The sequence below is a fragment of the Lottia gigantea genome (genome assembly GCF_000327385.1).
Source record: "Lottia gigantea unplaced genomic scaffold LOTGIsca_67, whole genome shotgun sequence".
NCBI classification, from domain to species: Eukaryota; Metazoa; Mollusca; class Gastropoda; family Lottiidae; genus Lottia; species Lottia gigantea.
Genome location: NW_008710284.1, coordinates 868,046 through 880,501, shown reverse-complemented (window position 1 = coordinate 880,501; position 12,456 = coordinate 868,046). Strand labels below are relative to the sequence as shown.

At 35.8% G+C, this 12,456-nt stretch overlaps 1 protein-coding gene across 1 annotated transcript in view; it reads left to right on the top strand.

Annotated features, from left to right (window-relative positions):
• Positions 1–228: 228 nt before the first annotated feature.
• The window catches only part of LOTGIDRAFT_167539 (hypothetical protein), a gene marked incomplete at both ends in the record, with an annotated part of 14,293 nt that continues 2,065 nt past the window's right edge, over positions 229–12,456 (top strand). Inside the window, 12 exons of the mRNA XM_009065036.1 lie at positions 229–259; positions 1,229–1,402; positions 4,889–5,062; positions 5,198–5,386; positions 5,538–5,756; positions 6,124–6,297; positions 6,688–6,885; positions 7,161–7,400; positions 7,875–8,111; positions 8,345–8,596; positions 9,071–9,289; positions 9,501–9,686. Of these exons, the coding sequence (XP_009063284.1) occupies positions 229–259; positions 1,229–1,402; positions 4,889–5,062; positions 5,198–5,386; positions 5,538–5,756; positions 6,124–6,297; positions 6,688–6,885; positions 7,161–7,400; positions 7,875–8,111; positions 8,345–8,596; positions 9,071–9,289; positions 9,501–9,686 (2,293 nt within the window). The remainder of the gene's footprint in view (positions 260–1,228; positions 1,403–4,888; positions 5,063–5,197; positions 5,387–5,537; positions 5,757–6,123; positions 6,298–6,687; positions 6,886–7,160; positions 7,401–7,874; positions 8,112–8,344; positions 8,597–9,070; positions 9,290–9,500; positions 9,687–12,456) is intronic.

The window sequence follows — 12,456 nt, the reverse complement described above, 5'->3', positions numbered from 1 at the left end:
CAAACCAAATCGTTATCCCGTTTGATTTAGATAACTTGAAATGATGAGTTTTATTCTGTGGATATAGACTGATTAGCCTCCGATTTCTGTTTAAATATATAATTTAATTGCTCGACCTTATAAAATACTTAATAAAAATCCGGATATTGATAAAAGTCCCATAAAAGAGAATGTTTAAATAAACTGTTATGGTCTATTTCCATTTCGGAAACAAAAGAACAATTAAAGATGGTTTCCTTGCATCTTATTCTGCATATAGGTATTAGTATTTTCATTTTCAGAAATGAAAATAAGGGAACCCATCTTTAACAGAAAAATAAGAAATACATAATAAGCTTGGCATTTCCTCAAACGCGAAGAAATCTTCTGTTGAAGTAAACTGAATTGTAAAGTTTTGATATCTAGCCTGAAGGAAGGGATATTTTGAACAATAGACTGTAGAAGAAATAATTAGCTGTACAATTAAAACCTAGAATGTTTTGTATTTTGACATTTCCTTTGTGTTATCTTGTTGTTTGTATTTTGTATTACCTTGTAGAACAAACAAACAATACTTATGTGTCAGTTATATTATATATTCTGATCGAAAAGACAATCAGTTTTTATTTCTTCAATGGAATATTGCTCTAATGTTTTTCAAATGTTTATACGTATTATGATATAGCCCATTATTGCATGTCAATTTTCATTGTAATATATTTAAATCTAGCTTTATCGTCATGGCAACAGTAATGTTGTCTTTTGTTAATAATTTTCGATCAACAATCTATCAACAAAACTATTGTTTACTTTCTCTCCATTACATAAAGCTGTATCACTGTTACACATAATATCACACTGTGAATTATAAATGATATCTGATCTTATGTTCAGTTTTTCCAGGTTTAACAATAAATACAGTTTCTCGTTATCGAAGTGCCATCCATTCCCTAAGGAATCAATTGATTATACAGCATTTGATTCAGTTGTGTATCTTACGTGTCATTGCGTCCATTGTTCCGGACTTCAAGTGTAAAAATAAAGAATGAAATTTTAAAACTATTTCACATTGTTTAGTCCCGTAGCCAGACTTGTTTGTTCAGAGGCAACAGAGCGTGGGACATCTTCGAGACTGACTTTGATCAAAGAAATTTACACAATGATAGATTGCAATTAACATGAAAAATTAAAAAATTAAACGACTTTGTTTGCCATGTATCAGTTGAAATATTTATCATTTGTATTACAGGATGTACCGAGCCTCAACCTGTTCTGCATGCCTACAGATATACTGACAATACCAGCCTGTCAGAGGGTAGCTGGGTCAAATACACCTGTTATCATAATTACTATTGGATAAGTGGAGATCTCAATAGAGAATGTCAGGCTGGTGCATGGACTGGTCAACCTCCTATCTGTGGTGGTGAGTGTCCTATATGATATTCTTTCAGGCGCTCTCATACTATTGCGATTACCATATGCGTATGCTTGCATTGTGTGAGTTGCGTTTACTTATTCGCAATCATACGCATCTGGTTATCGCTAGACGCAGAGACTCTTTCCCGAAAAACTTGCTTTCGGGGCTGCGATGGGGTGACTGCTCCATCTGCTCTCCTCCCTACCTCCTTTATGACCTAAACTTGCGTATACGACACTATTACCAATGAATAAAAGGCAGCACCACTTTTTGTGTTTTTCCATCACCTATATTCGGTTCTATTAACTTCTGATAAGCTTGCAGTACCCAAATCACTAGACTATGAACATGAAAACATGTTTTATAGCAATAGTAACTTTTATTACTGGGTTGAGACAGAAGAACGGATCGTTACATTGAGCAATATGAAGCTATTTAGTAGTGAAACATTTAAAAATAGGTATAAGAGTTGGTAGCTTACGAACAATTCTTATTGTTACATCTTTTGCGAAACGGTGCCTTAGCTCTTGCGTCCAAAGTCTTCTGTGTTTTTTATTATTATTTTATTGTGCATGGAACGATGCAAGGGAAATAACTACAGTTTCTGATCACAGTATGATATGTTATTATATTTACATGCCTGTTTGCTTGTCGTATTTAAGCGTATGATGAAAGGTCATAAGACATCATTTTGAAACAGGTTGGTTAATGATAGGAAGGTTCAGAGATGGACAAGCTAAAAAAAACTCACTCGTACAAGGGTTGGTTGATCTATCTCGTAAAGCACGGACATCACGAAATCATAGCATGATAATTAATGCTACCGTGGATTCTCAGGAAGAAGTTCCTTGACTGCTTAATAATGTTTACTATGGACTTAAATTAATATACGTTGTCTAATTCTTGTCTTTGAAATAATCCATTGTAGGTTATATATATTTGTTACGTGATGAAATAACCGTGACTATTCAACTGTGTTTAATTTTGATTATATACTTCTGAGATTTGAATAATATCTAACTTTTAACTATATAGCTATATTTTGATAAGTATAATATGTTGTATCAACACACTTTGTTTCTAACTCTGGCAATTTGTAACGTATGTTGATTTATCACTGGCGTACTGTAGTTCCAGACAGCTCATCGTCTTGGTGAATTACAATACAAGGTCGTGGATTCATTGAGCTAAAACGATTCTATTTACCCCTGTCATTCCGTTCCACAAAGACTGGAGTTACTCATAAATAACGAGAACTCGAATCCCTGGTTGATTAAGGAAGATATTCCAAAAAAAAAACAAGTAAAACTTTTGTTAAATCGATGTCTGTGTGTGTACACATGGAACTGAAATCGATCAAATTATAATGTCGCAGTGTCTGTGAGATTTGTCATCAGTTTTTCTATATCTACATAAAGATGGGTTTCCTTATTTTTTAGTGTCAAATTAAGCAAACTATTTGATTAATTGATGTTTCTAATGAATTATAGTGTATTCTTAATCATACCGTTATGTTCTTATTGCATATAATAGAGAATTTTAACCAATCATTAATGTCCGTGTATGTACAGTCTGAATAAACAAAAAAGACTTTTTGACCTTTCTTGATCGGCCACTCATTTGAATTTTGCTGGTAATTCTCTTCTGATTTAGCTAATTATAAAATAGGACATGTGAGACAAACTGGTATTTTTCCAAGTCATTAGAACATCTCTACTTTCGGTTCACATAAGTATTAACATTTTCATTTTCATAAATGAAAATAAGGGAACCCATCTTTAATATAATTTTTTGTTTTCAAAAATTCGAAAATTAGATTTTGTTGTTAAAAACTCAATCAATATGATCATGCAACCAATACTTTTTAGTTTTATGACAAATCCTACAAGATTGTGCTAACCCCGGGGCAGGTTTACATTAAAGCTTCGATTGAAATTTTTTACAAATAAATCAAATGCCATTACATTAAAGAAAGCTACGCAGGATGCCATTTTAGTAGTGGTGGGTGTCGCGCACGAAGCAGGTGATGCTTACTCTTTTCGAAACACCTGGTGGTACTTCTCTTTGTTTACTCCTACTTTTTCCATACTTTGGACGCGACTTTGACGGAATTGTCTTGCTTGTAAGGATTTTAATTAAAATTTGTACCAGACTGTGGTCTGATCGTCTCCTTATCGAAGTTATCGTCAAAACAAAATGTACAGCAATGTAGAATAGCTGTGTTTCAGTGACTCATCTATAAAAGTGGGGAGCCGTGAACTTTAGTGGGTTGGAGACCTTCCCCCGGGAGTTTATGTTTAAAACATATGCTATCCTGGGGCCCATTTAGAGGTGGAGGCTTTAACCAGTCCCTATGGTAATTGTGTATCTTCTGTAACGTCTGTCCGGTCTCTAAGGTAATATAAAATAAACAAGATGACCAGAACGTACCTTCTAATCATATTGCTCTTACAGCATTAGAACTGAACATAAGACATCCGAAGGTCACAAACAATTGGCAATTCGCAAGTTGTCTGGGCTCTGTTTTGAAATACCGCTGTTAATCCCTTTAATCAAAACAAAACAATGTTAAGTCCTTTATAAATACGGTATGTTGAGATTTATGTTGTAACAAGAAGGTAGTTACGTCTACCACTTCAAGATGTATAACTAACTCTGCGGGCTGTCCTGTTAGAGTCTCCTCATTTCAGTTGTTATAGTTTACTAGGATGTTATCTTTTAAACACTCTCGATAATCAAGATAAACTTTAAATTCTGGACTGTTTTTCTCGTAGTTTTTATATTATTTGTATTTTGTCAATATATTGAGTGATTGCATTTTATTCATTTATTCGTTTATTCATTTATTCATAAGATGAAAAATATAAAGTGGCTTGCCATAGTTTTTGTGGTATATTGTTTTATTTCGTCTGTGGAGTCTAGTTTAGGTAAGATTATAAATATTATTCTTATACCATTCATAAATATTATGTAGAAAACATTGTAAGTCCATTTTAAGATCCATTTTAGTTCTATACGAAATTTGTACTCCTATCAGATCTGAAATAGTCTAAGATTTGATGATATATGCAGAAGTGACTTAGTAATTGCCAAAATCCGAATGAAAGATCAAGTTTTGTATATAAATTCAAAGTTAACGAACGTTTTACATAATTATATACGTTCAATCCCAACAGTTGTTTTCATCATCGTTTTGTCTTGCCAAATTATCAATCTACACAATATCTTATTTGTGTTTCGGTTTTGCTCATTACACTGCTTGGATGTTGAAAGGGTAATCATTCTGCTCAGATAAAATACTTGATTTTCTTTATATTAGTAAAAAACCAGTCCTTACTGCCATACTATCAAATATAATTAATGAGGATTAGTTTGTCGGCACTGTCGTATCATTAATATTACTTTAAAGCTTTAGCATAACTCTCTACCTAGCTTTTCCATGAATAACTGACCATGACTAACTGACCATGACTAACTAGTCAATTATTACAGAATGTACCGAGCCTCAACCTGTTCTACATGCCTACAGATATACTGACAATATCAGCCTGCCAGAGGGTAGCTGGGTCAATTACACCTGTTATCATAATTACCATTGGATAAGTGGAGATCTCAATAGAGAATGTCAGGCTGGTGCTTGGACTGGTCAACCTCCTGTTTGTGATGGTGAGTTAATAGTCTACAATTAATCCCTGAAATGTTTATTTAAAATGAATTGGAGATAAGTTTAATTTAAGATCAAGAATTTTAAGTTGTAAACAAACGAAGTGAACGTTATGTATGACATTTTAATTATTCTAGTTTACAAAATATTGTCTCCAGCTCGTTCAGCTATTCCTAAACCAAGTAGCTTGGGTGGTAATGGTAACTCTCTTACTGATGGTGATGAACGGACTTGTGAAAGTACCACCGCCTCGACAGAACCGAGTTGGACCATTGAATTTAATGGCACTAAATATGTGTATTCTGTTACGTTAACTTCAGACAGCAGTAAGTTTATTACTTCTTAACTTCTACTCTGTTTTTATTAAGATTAGTCATTTATGTATCTACGTGTATTTTAAAACAGCTATTCTAATTTTTGAATGATTTTTTATGTTGGCTTTTATAAAGAAAAATATAGATAAATATTATTTTATAGATATCTTTATAAACCGAATTGGAGTTGATGTTCGAAACAGAACACAGCATCACGAGATTCTGTGTCGTACTTTATACTCATCAATTCCATTGACCGATATTGTTGAAGTTATTTGTCCACCTAACACTATTGGTAGTCAATTAGTGATAGGTTCTAGAACTGGTCTATATGGTAGACTCGGTTTATGTGAAGTAAAGACCTTAGGAAAAGACTGGTTGTGTAAGTTTTGATGAAACTTTAAACACTTTTGTAATGTGAAGAGTTTTTTGATTTATCGATGAAGGTTTACTTGTTGTTGCTTGAAAAGGAAAATGCAACATTTTGAGCAGTTTTTGTTTAAACTTTAATCATATTGGTTTCAGTCCAACTTCCTATAAAAAGCCTGTTGTGGCATATTCCATATCCTTTTCTTTGTGGGGTGGGAGGGGGGGAGGGGGAGTCCCTCACCATGACTGTCAATATTAGTAATTAATTTGTAGGGAGTTGATATTGTCAGGCTATTTTTGTCGTACCCGTTGTATTTACACGGCTGCAAATAGCTTGTGTCTTTGTGTGTTCTTTCGTTTGTATCTCGTTGATATTTCAGATGAATGTGGAGATCCGCCGTTTGTTTATGGAGCTGAAGTAACTAGTGACTATATATCACAAGGTCTAGTGGTCGTTCGGTATTCTTGTGTTAAAGGATTTTATTATGGTGGAAAGAATCCAGAGTCTACTTGTCGTAGTGGACAGTGGAGTAAAGTCGATTTACTCTGTCTTCGTGAGTATTTCTATGTTTATCAATGGACTACATGGACTAAAACTGATGTATTGTATCGCTGGAAGTATGTTTCCATTATTTTCATTAAGAGGTTTATTACAATTGGAATTGATTTTGTTGAAGATGAAAATCCACATATTATTTCATAACTAATATATAACATTATATTATTTTCTCTACTTCTTTTTGCCACTACGTTTTTTTTCTTTTGTATTTCGGGCTTCTTTTTGTTTTACGTTGTTCCTATAAATATCATTATTGTTATCACGGGAAGAAGACTGACATCATCCATCATTATTATTTGAAAAAGAAAATTACAATTTGAGCTATAAAACTATTATATCACGTGTCAGTCAATTCAACAATGCATTACTGACGTTTTTATTTCAGCATACGACTCTCTGTACAACCCTAAACTGAGAGAATTTAATCAAGTTCACTCTGTTCTACACGATGGTGATCAGAATACCTGTATCGAAATTAATGAGGCGGTTACTGAAGACTCGCCAATACTCTACAGAATATTACAACTTCACCTGTACTCGAAGAAACCTGTAGAACTATTAAATGTTACTGTAACTATTGGAGGTATATATTGGCCTATACTAAGACTACCCTTACTTCCTTGGGTGGGGTTATTATCTTTCACTCGAAGCTCGTGTTCTTCTCCATCTGTCAACACAAATATCCAAAAGTATAAAATGATAATAAATCACTAAATAATATTGAATAAGTTTTGGCGAACCACTGTCATGCATCTTGATTAAATTCCACAATCGAATCCAAGACATTTTGTAGATTTAGTGGTTACGAATTATTGCTGCAAAGTCCTTTATTACGATACTTCTGAAAATTGTTTACAGTAAACGAGACGTGGGACGATATAGATTTTGTTGGTGTTCCTGTACCTCTCCCGGATTATAAAGAATATGATGCTCCACCATGCGAGTATGATGGTTTGAGTACAGATCTATATCGAGTGAGAACCTTCTCCTGCCAACCCTACACCTACTCAAAGATCTTGAACGTTATAATTAGAGATGTTTCATCGAATTTCAAAGAATTTTGTGAGATTAAAACAACAATAAGATCAGACACTACTCGTAAGTATACCATAGCAACAAACTTAAAGTAAGGAAAGGTTCTTTTAAACCAATATCAAACATCCATGTTGGTACACAAGCATGAGATCAGTGCAGGTGAATTCTCTTTCAATACGACAATGTTCTGAAAACTACACTTTACTTGTGTCAAATCACAGAGCAGCATCCTTATTCGGCTTTTTTTTACTTCAAGTCAGACACAAAGTTGGGACAGAGTTATACATTTTGTGCTGTCATGGTCCCCCGAACCACAGGCAGTTACCTTGTGGAGATGTCTCGCGTCTTAACATACATTCAGTTAGCCAGTTTACTCAGTTGATCTCCAGAGTAGCAGAACTAGTTTAATACAAAATTGGCCTAACTGTCTCGAGAGCATTATGTCAAAAGGCTCACGAGAGCAATCAATTTCCTGTAAAACCTATAAGAGACAGGTACAACACTGTGTGACTGCCTTTGACAGCTCTTCTATTTCAGCTTTAGAGTGTATACGAGGAGAGTATATCAATGAATATAAAGGGAAGATGAACTATACATGGGATGGGAAAGTCTGTGACAACTGGGCTGATGCTCCACCAGATAAAGCCATCAATACCACCGTCCATAAAACATTTGATCCGAACTATTGTAGAAATATTGGGGGAGAAAAGAGAAGACCCTGGTGTTGGGTTGATAATTACCAATCTGTAGGATATTGTCCTCTAGCTTTCTGTAGTAAGTGTCCATTTTGTTTACGTCTTCTGATCAGAGATGCCCAACCATGGAGGTGGTATGGTTTGACACTGAAGATGCATCATATTTCAAATAAACTTTCCACGATTAAGATCTCAAGAACTTTTCTAAGGATCGAGTCAAGGCCAGTCGGAACAATCAATACAGTCAAGGGTGAAATCTTCAGAACGGTGGGTTTTTTGATGATTAACAAAAAAACTCATATTTCATTCCAGATGAAATATGTCATTTAAAAGAAGAATATACCGAGTATCAAGGGCAGCAATCCATCTCAACTTCTGGTAAAAACTGTCGATATTGGAGTGATGGAAATGAGGAAGGACGAACGTTCTTGAATGAAGTTTTTTCTGATGTACAAACTAGATCTTACTGTAGAAATCCGGGATATTCTCAGTTCAAAGCCTGGTGTTATGTTAATGGTCCAGCGTCTTCGATTGAAGCTGAACCATGTGATGTTCCCGAATGCCGTGAGTCTCCAGCATTATTTGCCGGTTTTCTTTGCACAGCTTTGCCTTTCATATGTTATCTTTTTGTGTAGTTTTGAATTCTGAAATCCATACTATTGCTTTATATTTCCAACCAGTACGAGTCTCTAAACATGTTGATGTTAAAGTTCAATGCAACAGAATCTTTTCAATCCCTATATTCCTTCTATTACGATATCAATTTGAGCTCCTTCAAACCCATTTGTCTGTAGCATCTCTAGCTACTCTGATAGATGCTACTCTGATACTCTGGCTACTCTGATAGATGCTACTCTGGTAGATGCTTCTCTGGTAGATGCTACTCTGGTAGATGCTACTCTGGTAGATGCTACTCTGATACTCTGGTTACTCTGATAGATGCTACTCTGATAGATGCTACTCTGATAGATGCTACTCTGGTAGATGCTCTGATACTCTGGCTACTGAGATATAAGTCTTGGTGTCTGTCTGTTTCAGCAACTGATTTTCTGCAGCTGACCGTCAGAAATAATGAAACTAGTAATTTTCCTCTTCACCTTGACCAATGTTACCAACCACTCAACTCTTTCAATGTCCATCATTATTTTGATCTGACGATAGACCAAAACAGTGTCAATAACTTCTGTAGAAATTCTCAAGATAGTTGGTTGTTTTGTTTTAATGGTGTGGATTGGATAAGGATAGAATTTGAATGCTGTAAGTTTGCTCTTATGTTTTTGCTACCTGATTTTGTTTGCATCGCATTAGCGGATATAGGCGTTCAAATGGGAACAATGCCTTAGCTATATACACGTGCCCTGTTTACAGACCCTTCTCTGTTGGAAATCGAAACCCATTATGAATTTCGTGAATCTTGTTCTTAACGTTTTTGAAATTAGACAATTGTTATTTATGGTTTATTTTGTAGTTGATACCACCAGTATGATGGCGACTACATCAATGGTACCGTCATCAACAGATTCCTGCTCGCAGACATCATCAATAGAAACGTCATCGGCAGTTAGCTCCACAATACAGTCAAGTTTCTTACTGGATCTCCAAAGTTCTTCGATTGACGCCAGTACTTCCGAGGTCCTATCTGTTATTACGACCAGTAAGAATCGGGAAGATAGCCTTTCATCAACTGAAACTTCATTTACAGACCTATATACCACGTTACAAGCTACTGAGTCGTTAAGTCCGCCCTTCAGTCTATTGACAGTAGACTACTGTCGCTACAAGAGCTCTACCATCAACAACTGACGGGTATATACCGTCTGGATATTCTGACACGTCCCTGGTAGCCTCGAATACCGCGACACAAACTTTAAAACCCAGCAGCTCATCCTCCTGGTATGAAAGTACCAACAACGACTCGAGCAGTAGCGTAACGTGTGGCTGTTTCTGTATCAGGAATGATCTACTGAACACTAGCGATCCGGTTGTTAGAGCCCGAATTGGGTCTTTGACCAGGAGTCTGGAATTGGACCACGAAAAGCTCTCAGCGACTATCAGGAAACGCATCAGTGCCAAGGACAACAGACCATCTGCCACGTACGTAGGTTCAACCGCTGTTCTCCTCTTGTTAATATGTCCGGCATTGATCGTTTTTTCTGACGCACTGAATTTATTTCGGTATCTGCATGATCGTAAAAAACATAAAATGTGAATCTCATTTACATTGTTACTTTCAAGGCCGAATAATCTCGAAACGATCTTAGCGCTAGGACATCTTAGTGTCTTAACTTCTAACACTGTTTCTAGGATATCCTAGGGTCTTAACTTCTAACATTGTTTCTAGGATATCTTAGGGTCTTAACTTCTAACACTGTTTCTAGGATATCCTAGAGTCTTAATTTCTAACACTGTTTCTAGGACGTCCTAGAGTCTTAACTTCTAACACTGTTTCTATGATATCCCAGGGTCTTAACTTCTAACACAGTTTCTAGGATATCCCAGGGTCTTAACTTCTAGCACTGCTTCTAGAATATCCTAGGGTCTTAACCTCTTACACTGTTTCTAGGATATCCTAGAGCCTCAACTTCTAACACTGTTTCTAGGATATCCTAGGGTCTTAACTTCTAACACTGTTTCTAGGATATCCTAGAGTCTCAACTTCTAACACTGTTTCTAGGATATCCTAAGGTCTTAATTTCTAACACTGTTTCTAGGATATCCTAGGGTCTTAACTTCTAACACTGTTTCTAGGATATCTTAGTGTCTTAACTTCTGACACTGTTTCTAGGATATCCTAGGGTGTTAACTTCTAACATTGTTTCTAGGATATCCTAGGGTGTTAACTTCTATCACTGTTTCTAGGATATCCTAGAGTCTTAACTTCTAACACTGTTTCTAGGATATCCCAGGGTGTTAACTTCTAACACTGTTTCTAGGATATCCTAGTGTCTTAACTTCTAACACTGTTTCTAGGATATCCCAGGGTCTTAACTTCTAACACTGTTTCTAGGATATCCTAGGGTCTTAACTCCTACCACTGTTTCTAGGATATCCTAGGGTCTTAACTTCTAACACTGTTTCTAGGATATCCTAGGGTCTTAACTTCTAACACTGTTTCTAGGATATCCTAGTGTCTTAACTTCTAACACTGTTTCTGGGATATCCTAGGGTGTTAATTTCTAACACTGTTTCTGGGATATCCTAGGGTCTTAACTTCTAACACTGTTTCTAGGATATCTTAGTGTCTTAACTTCTAACACTGTTTCTAGGATATCCTAGAGTCTTAATTTCTAACACTGTTTCTAGGACGTCCTAGAGTCTTAACTTCTAACACTGTTTCTATGATATCCCAGGGTCTTAACTTCTAACACAGTTTCTAGGATATCCCAGGGTCTTAACTTCTAGCACTGCTTCTAGAATATCCTAGGGTCTTAACCTCTTACACTGTTTCTAGGATATCCTAGAGCCTCAACTTCTAACACTGTTTCTAGGATATCCTAGGGTCTTAACTTCTAACACTGTTTCTAGGATATCCTAGAGTCTCAACTTCTAACACTGTTTCTAGGATATCCTAAGGTCTTAATTTCTAACACTGTTTCTAGGATATCCTAGGGTCTTAACTTCTAACACTGTTTCTAGGATATCTTAGTGTCTTAACTTCTGACACTGTTTCTAGGATATCCTAGGGTGTTAACTTCTAACATTGTTTCTAGGATATCCTAGGGTGTTAACTTCTATCACTGTTTCTAGGATATCCTAGAGTCTTAACTTCTAACACTGTTTCTAGGATATCCTAGAGTCTTAACTTCTAACACTGTTTCTAGGATATCCCAGGGTGTTAACTTCTAACACTGTTTCTAGGATATCCTAGTGTCTTAACTTCTAACACTGTTTCTAGGATATCCCAGGGTCTTAACTTCTAACACTGTTTCTAGGATATCCTAGGGTCTTAACTCCTACCACTGTTTCTAGGATATCCTAGGGTCTTAACTTCTAACACTGTTTCTAGGATATCCTAGGGTCTTAACTTCTAACACTGTTTCTAGGATATCCTAGTGTCTTAACTTCTAACACTGTTTCTGGGATATCCTAGGGTGTTAATTTCTAACACTGTTTCTGGGATATCCTAGGGTCTTAACTTCTAACACTGTTTCTAGGACATCTTAGTGTCTTAACTTCTAACACTGTTTCTAGGATATCCTAGGGTCTTAACTTCTAACACTGTTTCTAGGATATCCTAGGGTCTTAACTTCTAACACTGTTTCTAGGATATCCTAGTGTCTTAACTTCTAACACTGTTTCTGGGATATCCTAGGGTGTTAATTTCTAACACTGTTTCTAGGATATCCTAGGGTCTTAACTTCTAACATTGTTTCTAGGATATCCTAGGGTCTTAACTTCTAACATTGTTTCTAGGATATCCTAGG